At 42.3% G+C, this 13,547-nt stretch overlaps 1 protein-coding gene across 1 annotated transcript; it reads right to left on the reverse strand.

Annotated features, from left to right (window-relative positions):
- Nucleotides 1-4,296: 4,296 nt before the first annotated feature.
- EIF1AX (eukaryotic translation initiation factor 1A X-linked) lies at nt 4,297-13,159 on the reverse strand. The gene is made up of 7 exons (XM_059465830.1): nt 12,989-13,159; nt 12,036-12,119; nt 10,342-10,445; nt 8,950-9,000; nt 7,465-7,546; nt 7,266-7,357; nt 4,297-5,637 (listed from the first exon to the last, which is right to left on the reverse strand). Exons 1-7 carry the CDS (start codon nt 13,002-13,004, stop codon nt 5,632-5,634), a joined length of 435 nt encoding a protein of 144 aa, XP_059321813.1. The 5' UTR covers nt 13,005-13,159; the 3' UTR covers nt 4,297-5,631.
- Between the last annotated feature and the right edge of the window lie 388 nt (nt 13,160-13,547).

Consider the following 13,547-nt stretch of genomic DNA (forward strand, 5'->3'; position numbering starts at 1 on the left):
TTAATACAAAAAAGCACAAGCTTTTTCCACTTTTCAGCAACTGTTTCACTAGTGTATGCCAGGATAATGATACACCAGTAACAGTGTTTGTTCCACTTACAGGTGGCACACCCACACTTCTAATGAGACAGTCCCTAGGCTGTTGCACATTTCCAACACCTTTGTGAAATCGGTGCCCTGTTTTGGGAAGAGGTTTCTGCTCACTCACCCATACTCTGGTTACCAGCAGCAATCCAGACACATTACCAGGATGGAACTTGGATAAGCTGCTATTAAGGGGATGCAGCTGACAGCCACAGTGAGATACAGGTGCCCATCCTTGGGACCCAGTCCCTCAAGAGGAATACAGTAACACTGGACAGCACACCAATGAGTCTCAGGACATTTTTAAAGATGCTTTCAACTAACAGGGCTGCCAGAATCAGATCTGAAGTTCCATCTCTGTATATTCCATCACACAGTTACTTAGCACCGGCTACTTCTGCCATTTTCTGCAGAGCTTATGATCTAGCTGCACATTGTCACTTGTTCAAGACAAAAAGGTCTCTGTGTCAGAGCTGTTGCAAGACTCCTCTGGTCAGCCACTGCTGCAACAGCTCATTATTAACATCTCAATGTATTCCAGGGCAACCTGGCAAGGCAAGATGGGATAGTCACTCTCCAGTGGGTGAAAAGGCAGCAAGGTCTTCCACACCTTTCCAGGGTCTTGGGCTTCTTGACAAGTCTTCAAGACTACACCTTTAATCACTGTAGTTTCTCTATACGTCTTCATGAGCAGGGTGGCTCTTTCTACTGGGTCAGGCAGCAAAAGACTAAAACTGTCTTTTGTTGAGGTTTTCTCAGAAACCTCGTTAATGCTCCTTTCTCCAGCCTCCACCACTGTCTACTACACTTAGTTTCAAAATCTTGTAAGTCAGAAGCTGTTTCCTCAAGCCCTGTGCAGCACTTGGCTTTCCTCTCCAAGCACTGAGGCTAAACAGTGTCCTGTCACTGTCTTGAGGACCTGTCACAAGGCTGAATCCTCCCTGACAGCCAGCACCACTGATAGTGGAACCCATGTAACCTACCCAGTCCTGGGTTTCCCACGGGGATCCTTCAGTGTTTCTGCTGCTCTTGGCTGTGTTTATTCCAGCTGCCAACAGCAGAGTGCATCGTGTGCTGCTGCCAGTGCCAGAGGTGCACCTAAGCCCATAGTAACGTGCTTCAATCAGCTGCTTCTTTAGGAAGAAGGTGACCTACTTTGAAAACCCTAAAAAATATTTTCATTGCTGGCAATACTTACTGCAGACATGGGCACCTCAGAGTCTCTGAAAGCCAGGAATAGAAACTTCCTGCTGAGATGCTGAGGCACCCTGCTTGCTCCTGTATGCCAAGGTCTGTTTGGTTTTTTGTTTGTCTGCTCCCTCCAGAGGCCAAGCACACAAAGGCATTTAGCTGATCATCTTGCTCAACTGGGAATAAAATTTATTAATTTAACCATAATGAAGAGTAGGGCTGATTAAGGAATACAGGTGCTGGTGACCACAGAACAGACTCCTACACCACCACAGCCTAGACACACAACAATCCATCCACTTTTGCAAGAGGGAAAAATGAATGCCTATGAAACACAGTGAGAGGGCTTCAAAAGAGATTTCATTGCTAAGTAAGTGATGCAGTAAGAGGCCCCAAGTCTCTGTCAGCTTCTGCTGAAGCTTTCCTTCCTTGAGCTGGCAGCCAGGATATAAATAAAACTGCTGTGCAAGTGTCCTCTCTACAAACACAGAAAAAAAATGAAGAACAGTCTCATCTGTGCATTTTTTGAAAGTAATTTTTGTCCCACTAAACTAGTTGCAATTACAAAATAAAGGTACTCACAGTTTTCAGTTTGCCTCTTTATTTGGTTGTGATTGCATTTTATAATCACAATATTGAGCTCTGGCACTCAATCTGATGGGCAAGACAGCACAAGCTATAACCTGAATTAATCAATGGCAACTCTGACTCTTGCTTGCTGTGATTAAAAACGTAACTAAGCCAAGGCATCCTCCCTTACTTCTCTCTCCTTCTCCAAAAGGAAGGGCAATCACAGCCCAAGAAGTAAATTCTGAAGACTCGTCTTTGCAACAAAATGAGAAAGCATTGCCAACAGCAGCCTGCAGAAAATCCAGGCACGGGCCTCAAGGTTAAAGGGACAAATAAAGCTGCACTCACACTACAACAACATTATTTCAGATAATGTTTCCCTCTTCCCACACATCTTCCAAAAAGCTATACTTAATTTTAAATCGTCTTCTATGAAGCAGTCAACCTGCCTGTAGGATAGTAGTGTCCACAGATGAAAAGCTGGGTTTGAGACCTCCAGGGAACCACAGGGAAACTCAAGTCCCCTGATACTCATATCCAGTAACAGCAAATAATTCTGGATTAGATTGGAGCTTGCTCAACCACAGGAGCAGTTGACACCCCAATTCACCTGAGAGCAGGACTTACCTTATGGCCAGAGGGTCTCAGGGAGCAGCAGTCCCAGCATCATTTCACACCCAGAGATGTCTCCAGTCCTACCAGTTCATCATGAAGAACCTGTGCAGTGTGGCTGGATACCACCCAGAGCAACCTGTCAGCCTTGGTGGTCAGCTCATTGACATCACCCAGGGGACAAAGCAAGCCCTGTGCCAGCCCAACCTCTGCAGGTTCTGTGTGTACACTGATTTAGGAGTGTGTGTATAATATGGTACCATATACAGGAGATTTATGGCCCGTATCACATTACGTGCATGGCACTAGCACACAGTACCTCAGACCTGCATGCTGGCACATGCAGGGCACAGCCATGACACCACCTATCAGCAGTAACAAATAAATGGCACAGAGCTCAGCAGCCATGGTTAGCAGCTCCTCCTCTTGAGAAGGGAACAAGAGCTTTTTCTCATACTTTTTTCAGCTGCTGTGTCTGGATTGTATCTGAGGATTAGGGTGGAACAGCATTAGGGCTCTCCTAGCAAATGTACAGTTGCCCCTATTGTAAGGTGAAGAGATAAGATTTGGAACAATGGACAAAAGTAATTTTTCAAAATGTTAATCTCACAGAGAAAACCTTGAAGTGGGAAACAGAGAACACAAAGTTTGTATTTTAGCTGTGGGAGAATAATTTTTGTATCCCTGCTTTCAATTCTGCACTCTAGGGAAAAAGCCAGCTGTAATTCTCACACAAGAATAACTAAAAATTTATCTAGGAAATATTTTACAGATGGAAGGCCTTTCACAGCTTTGGAGTCAGCAACCTTGCAATGCTCTAGCTGACAGCTGCTGTTCTACCACTGTGCTCTGAACAGAGACATGGGAAAGCCAGCTTCTTGTGCAAGCTGTTTTTCCAGCCCCAAAGGGAAAAAAGGCAATAGGGATGATATCAAGCTGCCTAGATTAGACTGTGAAGGGAGCTTTAGCAGAGGACAGAAACAAGGTGACCAAGGGTCCTCACAAAGGCAATACAGCCCAGTTTATGAGTAGAAACCTAAGGGTGTTTAGCTGGTGCACTAAGAAGAATTAATAGTTAAATAAGAAATTTCCTTAAAATGTGCGGTTTAGGTAAAGCCAGACATGAATGTGGGAGCAATGAAGACTGGAAGGAACCTCAGGACAAACCAGAACCGATTCTGACAGAGTGGCTCCATCTCTGACCCAGAGCTGCAGTCTGTGTTACACTGGGAACTGCAGGCTCCCCAAAGCAGCAGTGTGTACCTGCTTCCCCTCAGCACTGACCATGCATTTACATTTCACATCCAGAATATCAGGTTGCAAAGTACAGTTCCCACAGTACCTGAATCTTCAGTACATGTTTTCTGCAGTTTAATCACTAACCTTCCTGCTAGTACAACTGAAAGCACACACCTCAAGAACTTTGAGAGCTTTTAACCATTTTCAGAGCTGCTTAGCCTGCTGAATACAATGAGGAAACCAATGAACTTAGGAGTGATTTATAAGCCTTATTATGAAACATTACACCATCTATGTTCCTTCACAATTGAACCTTACAGACATACAAAGACAGTAAATTCATACATTTAAGATCAGTTAAGTAAGAATGCTGTACTGGTAGTATCTTTCCCTCAATACTTACCAAGTTTTTACAACAAATAGTTAAAATCCATGAAATAATTACTTAATACTAAGGAAATGTTCTTCCTAGAGCAGGGTACCTGATCCATGTAAGGAAAATAGACACCATAATGAAAGAATAAGAGAAGACATTTTTACAAAAGCTCTGGATGTTTAAATCTCCTTAAAATACATATAAAGCAAAGAGGCCACTCTGTATTTAAAGCCATTTTGTTTTTATCTATTGGGGTAGTCACTTTACATCATACCAAAAAGACTGTATAAGGAATACAAGTGTCAAGAATCAGATCTTTATGGCACAAAAGGAATTTTTTCATTAACCTGTTTCAGAGTCGTTAAATACATTATTAAAGACAAAGACACTAAGGCTACCACAAAATAATATTTGCATGATGATGTTAGTCTTTATTCAGTTTCTCAACTGACTCCTCCAGTCTGAAGGTGGACAAGAATCTTTCCAGCAGTCTGTTTCATTGATTTATTCTGGATGAGAAGATTCTTTCTACTTTTGACACAAACTTATTTTCTTATTTATATTGTTACTCAAAGTTCACATAAGCTTTTATGTTGCACCTTACAATGTATGGAATTTCAGATTAAAATAAAACTCTACTCTTAACATAACCTTTTGTATAATGTAAAAATATTCTACATGTTTAACATATCAAGAATGTTAAGCATTTACTTTGGGGAAAACCTATTTTATGCATTTTTCAGTACAAACCCCACTGTGAAGGCTTTGCATTTGTGTCTCCCTGTTCAGTCGGGTGCCACCCAATGTTCATCATCTGCAGCTGCAGCTCAGCCACTGCAGCCTCCAAAAAATTGCAAATTTGAGATGCTGCTCACTGTTCATCTTTACTCCTCTCCCATCCCTCCCTCCACCATGGAAAATTGACATCTTGGAAATAATGAGTGTTTTTAATTATCAAAATCAGTATAAAAATAGCAGCATGCTACTAGACACGAAAAGCAGATTCATCATGCATTGTGAGCTTAAATGCAGATTTCTGCCTTCCTCTTATATTATCAAAATCTTTTTTAAAGTTAACATCAAGGCAAGGGTATAAGGACAGACACTGCATAGTATGATTTGATACTAATCTGAACTGGGTAATTTGCCTTTAATCAAAATCCATGATAATTACAGGGTAAACAATTTTTATTTCAAAATACAAGTTTAACTGGAATTGTAGTGATGAAAGCAGAAGAGGGAAAAATGCAGTCTTTTACAGCCCATGTCACTGTATCTCACTTACATCCAGAGATAAAAGCTCTAATTGGTGAAGAGACAAAATATTTGTGGCATGTCATTGAACCTTTGTGATAATCCAGCATTATCCATTTCTAAAGAAATATAAATACTTTAAAACAAACATTGAAAATAAATCCTTTTGATGTAACAAACTACACTCTTTACTGAGAATTTTCAGTCTTCTTAAAAGTAAGGGACATCACCCAAGAAATAATCGAAGTATCAATGTAGAACAATCCTTGGAGGAAAAAAGCTGGAATGTAAACCTCTGTTCCAAATTAGATCTGAAAAGCAAAAACACCACAGCATGTATTTCATCCAAGTGTATATTTCATCAATAACTTCTTTAAAGTTATTTTTACAGTTCAACAGGAGACTTCCTGAACTTAGCACAGTCCTATTTTGTCTCAGCTCATCCCCTGTTTTCTTCACACATGAACAATTGCTCCCTGCTTTTGTCCCCACCAGCCCCTGTGACAATGCTATGGTCATGCAGGTGAGCAATTCTGCATAACCACAGTACCTGCAATAAAATTATACATCACTGGAACAGCCATCCATTAGCCCATGATTCTCACAAATGAAAATAAAACCAAATTTGAGAGTCACTTCCCTAAGTAGTGACTTTCTAATCATCCTTCTGATACAAAACACAAAGGAAAGGATCCACCAAGTTCCTCCTGTTAACAATGACCTTGGAAACTGCACTTCATTCCAGATATATGATGGTGATCCTCACAGAGGTTACTCACATGTTTTCTTTACATCTTTTACCTTCTTAAAGCATGATATTAATATTTTATTGAAGAGCTGACAAAAGCTTAAAAACAATCATAGCTTCTCACTTAACCCCATACACAGATCCATTAGTTTGTAAATTTTTCCTACAGCTACTTATCTCTTTGATGTCTTACAATAGCCTCATTATTAAAAGCATGCAGTACTAGTTTTTCTAGCTTCAATGAGCTAAATCTTCAGTAAGCTCAATCACTGACAGGCCCAATGTGAAATTTTCAAAAGTCTGAAGAAAAATTCTTCAGCATTTTGATATTTTTATAATACTTGATCTAATTAATCATATATTGATAACCTCAAAAAAGTCAGAATAATAGAAGCATTTAAAAAGAATTAGTCATATTATCAACTCAGAGAGAGGACTAAAAAGATGAAGAATTAAAGCATAATAGTATTCTTAGAGCAGTCTATCCAATTAAGTTAACTCACTGGCTCAGTAAGTTACTACTTATCCTCTCAGCCAGCTGACCCTGCACACATTCATCTCTCAGCTGCAAATTAAAGTGCATCAACTTAGAAAACATTGAACAGCAGATACCACTTCTGCAATTTACTATAAAATTTGAATCATAACAATTTTACTACTATAATTTCAGAGTGTACATGACCAATTACTCCAGTGCAGTGGTAAGCAGTAACACAAGTGACTGTGACAGTCAAGATTATGGTTAACTTTGGAAAAACTACTAGGATGCAGCTTTTTGGAGTTTTTATGTAAAGAAAAATGGAGATTTAAAACCTTTATTTTTAAAAACCAAATTCCTTAATTATTGCTGCAGTTCTGGTGGGACAGCAAGGCTGTTAAACCTAGAGGAACTGGGGGGTGTCAAATGACTGATTCTCTTTTAGGCACCTTCAGACTGCTCCCCACGTGTGTTTTAGCAGTGTGACACCAAATGTTTAATGTGTTTAGAGGCCAGCACAGGAATGACTGTAGGACAGGAGAGAGGACAGAAAGCTGGCACATGAATGCACCACAGCAATTCCTGAGGCAGTCCCTGAGAAGCAAGGCTATCCTGAACATCCATGTACTCCCTGCTGTAGAACTAACAACAACAGCTTAATGCCAAAGATGAGAGCTTCAAGCATATGATAAAAATACACATTTACTACTTACATCATCAATATCTTCATCATCATCTCCAATATCATCAAACTGGATTTCATCATCATCTCCAGGACCAAATGTGTCTGTTTCATTGATTTTAGCTATGAAGGAATTTGGAGAAGTTAAGGAGTGCACTCACACTGTGCCAAGATAGACTGAGTATTCTTATCCAACATGAACTTCCAATGTGAAGTGAAAAGATTCTTACCATGTTCTGGAAGCTCCCCATATGCTTTCAGGCTTCTGGCTTCATCTGCATTGTATTTTAGAATAACATCAGCCTTGTTATCCTAAATAAGAATTTATAAGAATGGATTAGTCATCTATGAAGGAAAAATAAAACTATTAACCTCAGCAGACTGCATTATTTATAACAACTATATTATTTACAGTGGATTAACACCTATAATATTTACAGAAGAACATCTTTTTCTTCCTTCCCCTCCAGTTCCCTTAAATGTGAAGTAAACACATTGGAGTATTTTCATTTCTTCTGAATGATAACTTAATTATCTCCAATTATAAGTAATTTATAAATCCACTGAATGGTTTGGATTGGAAGGGACCTTAAATATCATCTACTTCCAACCCCCTGCCATGGGCAGGGACACCTTCCACTAGACCAGGGCACTCAATCTGGCATTGAACACTGCCAGGGATGGGACATCCACAACTTCCTTGGGCAACAAGACAAAAGAGAGTTTGAGACCAATGAGAAATGCTGAGTATTCAATAACTTGACAAGCTCAGTTTCATGCCTTTGAACTTAACCTTTCTTCAGACAACACACATAGTGAGGTGTTGAGGTCAATCAGGAATCACAGAATGACTGGGTTGGAAGAGACCTTTAAGAGACTCATGGAGTCCAACCCAGCCCTAACACCTCAACCAAACCATGGCACCAAGTGCCACATCCAGTTTTGTTTTAACACATCCAGGGATGGTGACTCTGCCACCTCCCTGGACAGGCCATTCCAGTACTCTATCACTCTTTCTGTAAAAACTTCTTCCTAATATTCAACTTATATTTCCCTTGGCGAAGTCAAATCCAAAAAATTCCTAGTTTTAAGTACTTTATTATATACAGTAAGTGACAGTATCTTAAATGTTTTATAAACCTAATGCACATTTCAGAAGCAGAACCTATCTTCAACAACTGCTGACAACACAAACATTCATGAAAGGCATTCACCTAATGAAAACCTGATAATTGTTTCCCACTACTGTTTATATTATGTAAAGTTACACCACTCCATTTTTGGAAATTTTATTACAAATTAATTAGTGATTAATTTCCCTCTTTAGGGAAAAGCCTAAACATCAAAATTCTGATTACCAACAATTCTAATTATCACAATAACATGTTTGGTACTTGACTCCATCTCCTTTTGCACCATAGGATGCAAGCACCAAACAGCTACATCTGGAAAAAAAACAGGTCAAGCTTGATGACAATAAGTACCTTCACTCACAAAGTCTCAGGGTGCAATTTAGAAGAACAAGTCAAACCAGAATTTGTCTACTCATTACAATCTTTCTGTAGTACAAGGAAACTAAAAATCATGATTTAGCATAACTAAATACAAATGCAAAGTTAGACAGGAATTTCCTCACAACACCTGCTGTAATTTAACAGTAAATAAAGATACTTGTAAGATACTCCTTATAGTGGCATATTATACTGGATTTTTACCTGGTAGTCTCTTAAGCCAATCAATATAATATCAGATGTATTTATCCAGACCTGAAGGAGAAAATAAGTGTTACAAAAATTCAACTTCTGCTGTATAACACAAGAACCAAACTGCACACTTAGATTTACAGAGAGACAAACAATTCACTACAGCCACTACCTTCATTTTCTAACCAGAATGCCAGAAATATCCAATTTAATGTTTTAACAGCAAATCCAAGGTCATAAATACTCATAGTCATTTTTACATGTTATGGAGCTATTACAGGGTAATCAAAGTTCTCTGAAGAGCTTCTATCCAACAGGGTGTTTCCTAAGCCTTAACATCTGAGAAAACAGAAGGAATGCATCAAGGCACCAGTCATGAACTCTGTGAACTGAGCTCCTCAATGGCACAAATTAAAGAAAAACTAGATGAAGGCGGTGATGGACAAGAACAGTGAAGAGCACAAGAAAATGTACTGAGTTATTTCTAGAAACTATGTTAACCAGAAATCTGCATAAGAGGATATTCTTTTAAATGCACAGGGTGGTTCTATGTGGGTTCACATCTGCTTGATTTTTTTTGGAGACTGAACTAATTTCAGTTGGAATTTCCTTTCTTTTAAATGTAAGGAATAGCAAAGTGGTGCTTTTTGTGCAAGAAATTAATTCTGCAGCACTTAGTGTTTATTTATGCACATTCTCCACTACCTTCAACAGTTTCTTGCAGGCAACTATAGCACTGCTTACACTGATCCCAAGACACATGCACTCAGGTCTGTCCAAAAAATGGAACAATCCAGAATGAAGACAGTGAATGTCTGCTTCCACTGGAAACAGACTGAGGGACCGCCTCCTTACCATACACCAGCAGAGGACAGGAACAGGTAACACCTAACAAGGGCCAGAGGGGACACCATCTGAAGAGGGCAAAGTTAAGAATGCAAACACTTATCCCTGAAGGTACAAATCTTTGCACACTAGCTTCCAACAGAAATATTTTGGGAACTGATGAAGTGGACAATGAAACAATGGAATTGGAGGTGTATTTTCTAAATAGTCACCAAGCTCCCCATCTGCAATTAGGGAGATTTTTAGTATTTTATATATGTATAATTTTCTAGAGTATGAAAAGCTTGTATTTCATAAGCAGCCAAAAACCTTCCCCTGAGAAATGTGCATGGAAAGGCACCCCTTCAACTGTGAGCTTCACCCAAGAGCCAGAGACTGCCTACTCTTCTGCCAGCAATGGAAGCAGGAGGACAGACCAGTTTACTATAAAAAAAAAGTAGCTTAAAATATTAAGTGCAGTAGAAATATTTGTTTTTGTAACAAGCTGCATATGCAAATTTTTACAATTACATGTGATGCATAACATCACTGTTTCCTATAGCAATGCTTCAGAATTACCTTTTTTCTTAGCTTCCCTCTAATGTGACATAACCTCTTCACACCATCAAAACATAATGCCTCCAGTCTTCCATTGCCTAACATCTTGATCACCTGGGCATATTCTGAAAGAGAGGGTAACATATAGAAACACAGAATCATTTAGGCTGGAAAAGATCTGTAGGATCAGCAAGTACAGCCATTAATCCAGCAGTTAGTCCACCAAGTCATGTCCCAAAGTGCCACAGAGCAAAACTTCTGAACAAACCCAACTTCAAGATACAACCAATAACTTTTCCACTGTAACCCAAATCTGCTGTAATATTTTATCAAACATGAACTGCCGACAGCAGCTTCAAGCACCCACACAGGCTGCTGAATGTATCACAGTTTTGTATCACTGTTGATGTTAACATTTTCAACTACTGCTCCTTCTTGGTTGCATCCACCCTTTGGTTCCCTCTCAAATGCTTGCTACAGAAAGTCTCAGAGCTACTGAGTCACACTCACTCAGAGTATGAAAGTACATGACAACATCACAGCACCTGTCTTAAGGGACAACACCTCAGTGCTGTCACCGAGGCAGAGAAAGCTGCATGCCCTGTACAGCACCCTCTGAGACTCTGAATCCCTCTTGCAGAGGCTCTGGGACACCACCCTCTGTCCTTGAAAGGAGAGAACCCTTATCAGACACTGTCTGCAAGGCAAACAGCAGACCTCAGTTGAGGTCTGTGAGGCACCTCTCTAACCCCACCCTCATCTCTTCACCTTGCATTTCATCTCCCTTACCAAGCTGCAAAAAATCACATACTGGAGAACTTCACACAAATTGGACAGTGCAATGAACCAGGAGACTGTTCATAACTGAGAATAATGTTTCATTAAATAGATTTTGCTTGGGAGATGTAAAGGATCTTAAGCTTCAGACGTACATAAAAATAAACTCCTTTTCTGCTTACAACCAACACAAAACACCAGAAATTTGTTCAGTGGCACTTCTACAGTGATTTAAATCAGTACCCTTCCCATACTTCTAACAAACACACTGATTAACTGGTTACTAGGAAAGCACTCACATTATGTAAGCAACCACCAGAGTGTGACACACAAGGCAGGGCGAGCTGAAAGGGAGGTGAGCTCACTGTCACCAAAGGCAGGGCAGATGGGAATCCAGTCATCCCCCATGAACTCTCCTGTGCCTCACTTCACCACACAGCATCCCACTTGCTGCTCCTGCTTTAAAAACTGCCAGACTTCAGCCCAGGAGCCAAGTGAAGCAGACCATCAGGGGACAGAACAGTGAGATGAGCTGCTCTGCCATCGGTTTGGGGAGCTCAGTGAAGGGTCCAAGAGATGTTAGAGTCCATACAGAACAGAAAGTGGGACTGTGCATCCCAGGGACAATTACTGGCAAAACTGAACCACTTATGCTAAGCCAGCTGCTCATAGACCCTCACACAAAGCTATCAAGAGGTTTCTAGGAAATGTTTAAGTGCTGTTTTACACAGAGCATGCACTAAGGTCAAGAAGAGGAAAATGTCATTCTTAACCAGTGAAGATATTGGAAATTCCCCTCCCCCTACTGTCTTTCTCTTACATTCAATATGCCATTTGGAATTCAAATATAACCCCAATAAGAATACCTCTCTCTATTCTGTCACTTACAGTATGTGACTGAAAACAATGACATTGCCACACTACAGTTAAAAACTCACCTTGCCCATCTTCTTTGAAGACCAGTTCTCTTTTTTCTGATTCATTCTCATTCTTACCTCGTCGCCTGTTTTTACCTCCTTTGCCTAAATTAAGTGGGAGAAGAAAAAGCAGGTGTTACTGTCTCTAGATACGAGTGAAAAAAGCCAGACTTATGGAGATTTTTATGCTTGTACTCTATATGTCAATTTTAAATATCCCACCCAGATCTAGATTTTTTGCTTACTTTTAAGTCTAAATTTTTATCTGGGTGGTAACAAAGTAATTAAACATTAGACCCTCCACTGTTTAAGCTGTCCTGGTTGCTCTAGAGTGACAGCAGCCTTCAAAATGATTTTCACAAGATGGCCATTTTCAGTTTCTGTGATCCCTGCTACCAAATACCTCAGAAATAGCGGTGGGATAGCCTGATGCACGTAATCTTCAAGAGCAGATGGATAACTTCAGTTACTGTGCTGCTGAAATCCCTGAAATACTCAAGAGGAAGCTTACCCTCCGAGTGAAGCAACCCCTTTTAAAAGGCACACACGTGGCAACAGGATTAGATGCTCTTCACGAAGAGCATAAGAGCAGCCCATACTCGCCCCGCTGTTAAAATCTGCTGCTCCCTTTCATCACGGTTTCTGCGTTTCTTTCCGGAGTACGAAAGAAGGGAAGCGGCAGCAGCTGCCCAGCGAGGGCACGGAGGGGCCCGGCCGCCTTCCCGGCAGGGCCGCTCTTGACAAGCGAGCCGCGGGCAGGGCCTCCCGCTCCCGGCCGGGCCTCAGCGGCCTCCGGAGCGCGCCCGGCAGGCGGGACCGGCCCGGGACCCGCCGGGCTGCCGCGAGGGCCCCTCCGACCGCGGGCTCCGGGCTCCGGCGGCGCCCACGTGAGGGGCGCCCGGGCCTGCCCTGCCAGACCGCGCCCGGCCCCGGCCGCGCCGCCGCGGGCCCGGCGGAGGAAAAGGGCGACTCACCTTTATTCTTGGGCATGGCGCCGAACGCTCCGCCGCGGAGGGGCTGCGGGAGGGGCGGCGGGAGGGGCTCCGGGCGGGGGCGGCGGTTCGGGCTCGGCGGCGGCTCCGGGCGGGACCAGCGGCGGGGCCGGGGCTGCGCGGGCTCGTGCGCTGCGCTCCGGCCGCTGCGCCGAGCCGACCACAGCGCCCCCCCGCGGCACGGCGGACTCTGGCGGCGCAGGACGCGCCCAGGGCCCGCTCCCCGTGCCGGCCCCGCGAGCGGCCCCGGGAAGGGCCCCGCGAACGGCCCCGCCTGGGCACTGCCGGGCGTGCTGGGGTGCAGTGCAAGGAAAAGGAGCAGGAGGAGCTGGCAGTGCGCACCCAGGCAGCCCCGGACACCGCACAGCGCTCGGGGGCAGCGGTGTCAGGATAACTCCTTCCAGTACCCGCAGTACCTGCCAGGAAAGATGGGGCAAGACTATTTACAGGCGTTCGTAGTGACGGAACAAGGAGGAGTGGGTTCAAATTGAGACAGTAGGTTTAGATGAGACATTCCGAAGAAATTCTTTACTGTGCGGGT

Source organism: Ammospiza nelsoni, chromosome 2, assembly GCF_027579445.1.
Source record: "Ammospiza nelsoni isolate bAmmNel1 chromosome 2, bAmmNel1.pri, whole genome shotgun sequence".
Taxonomy (NCBI): Eukaryota; Metazoa; Chordata; class Aves; order Passeriformes; family Passerellidae; genus Ammospiza; species Ammospiza nelsoni.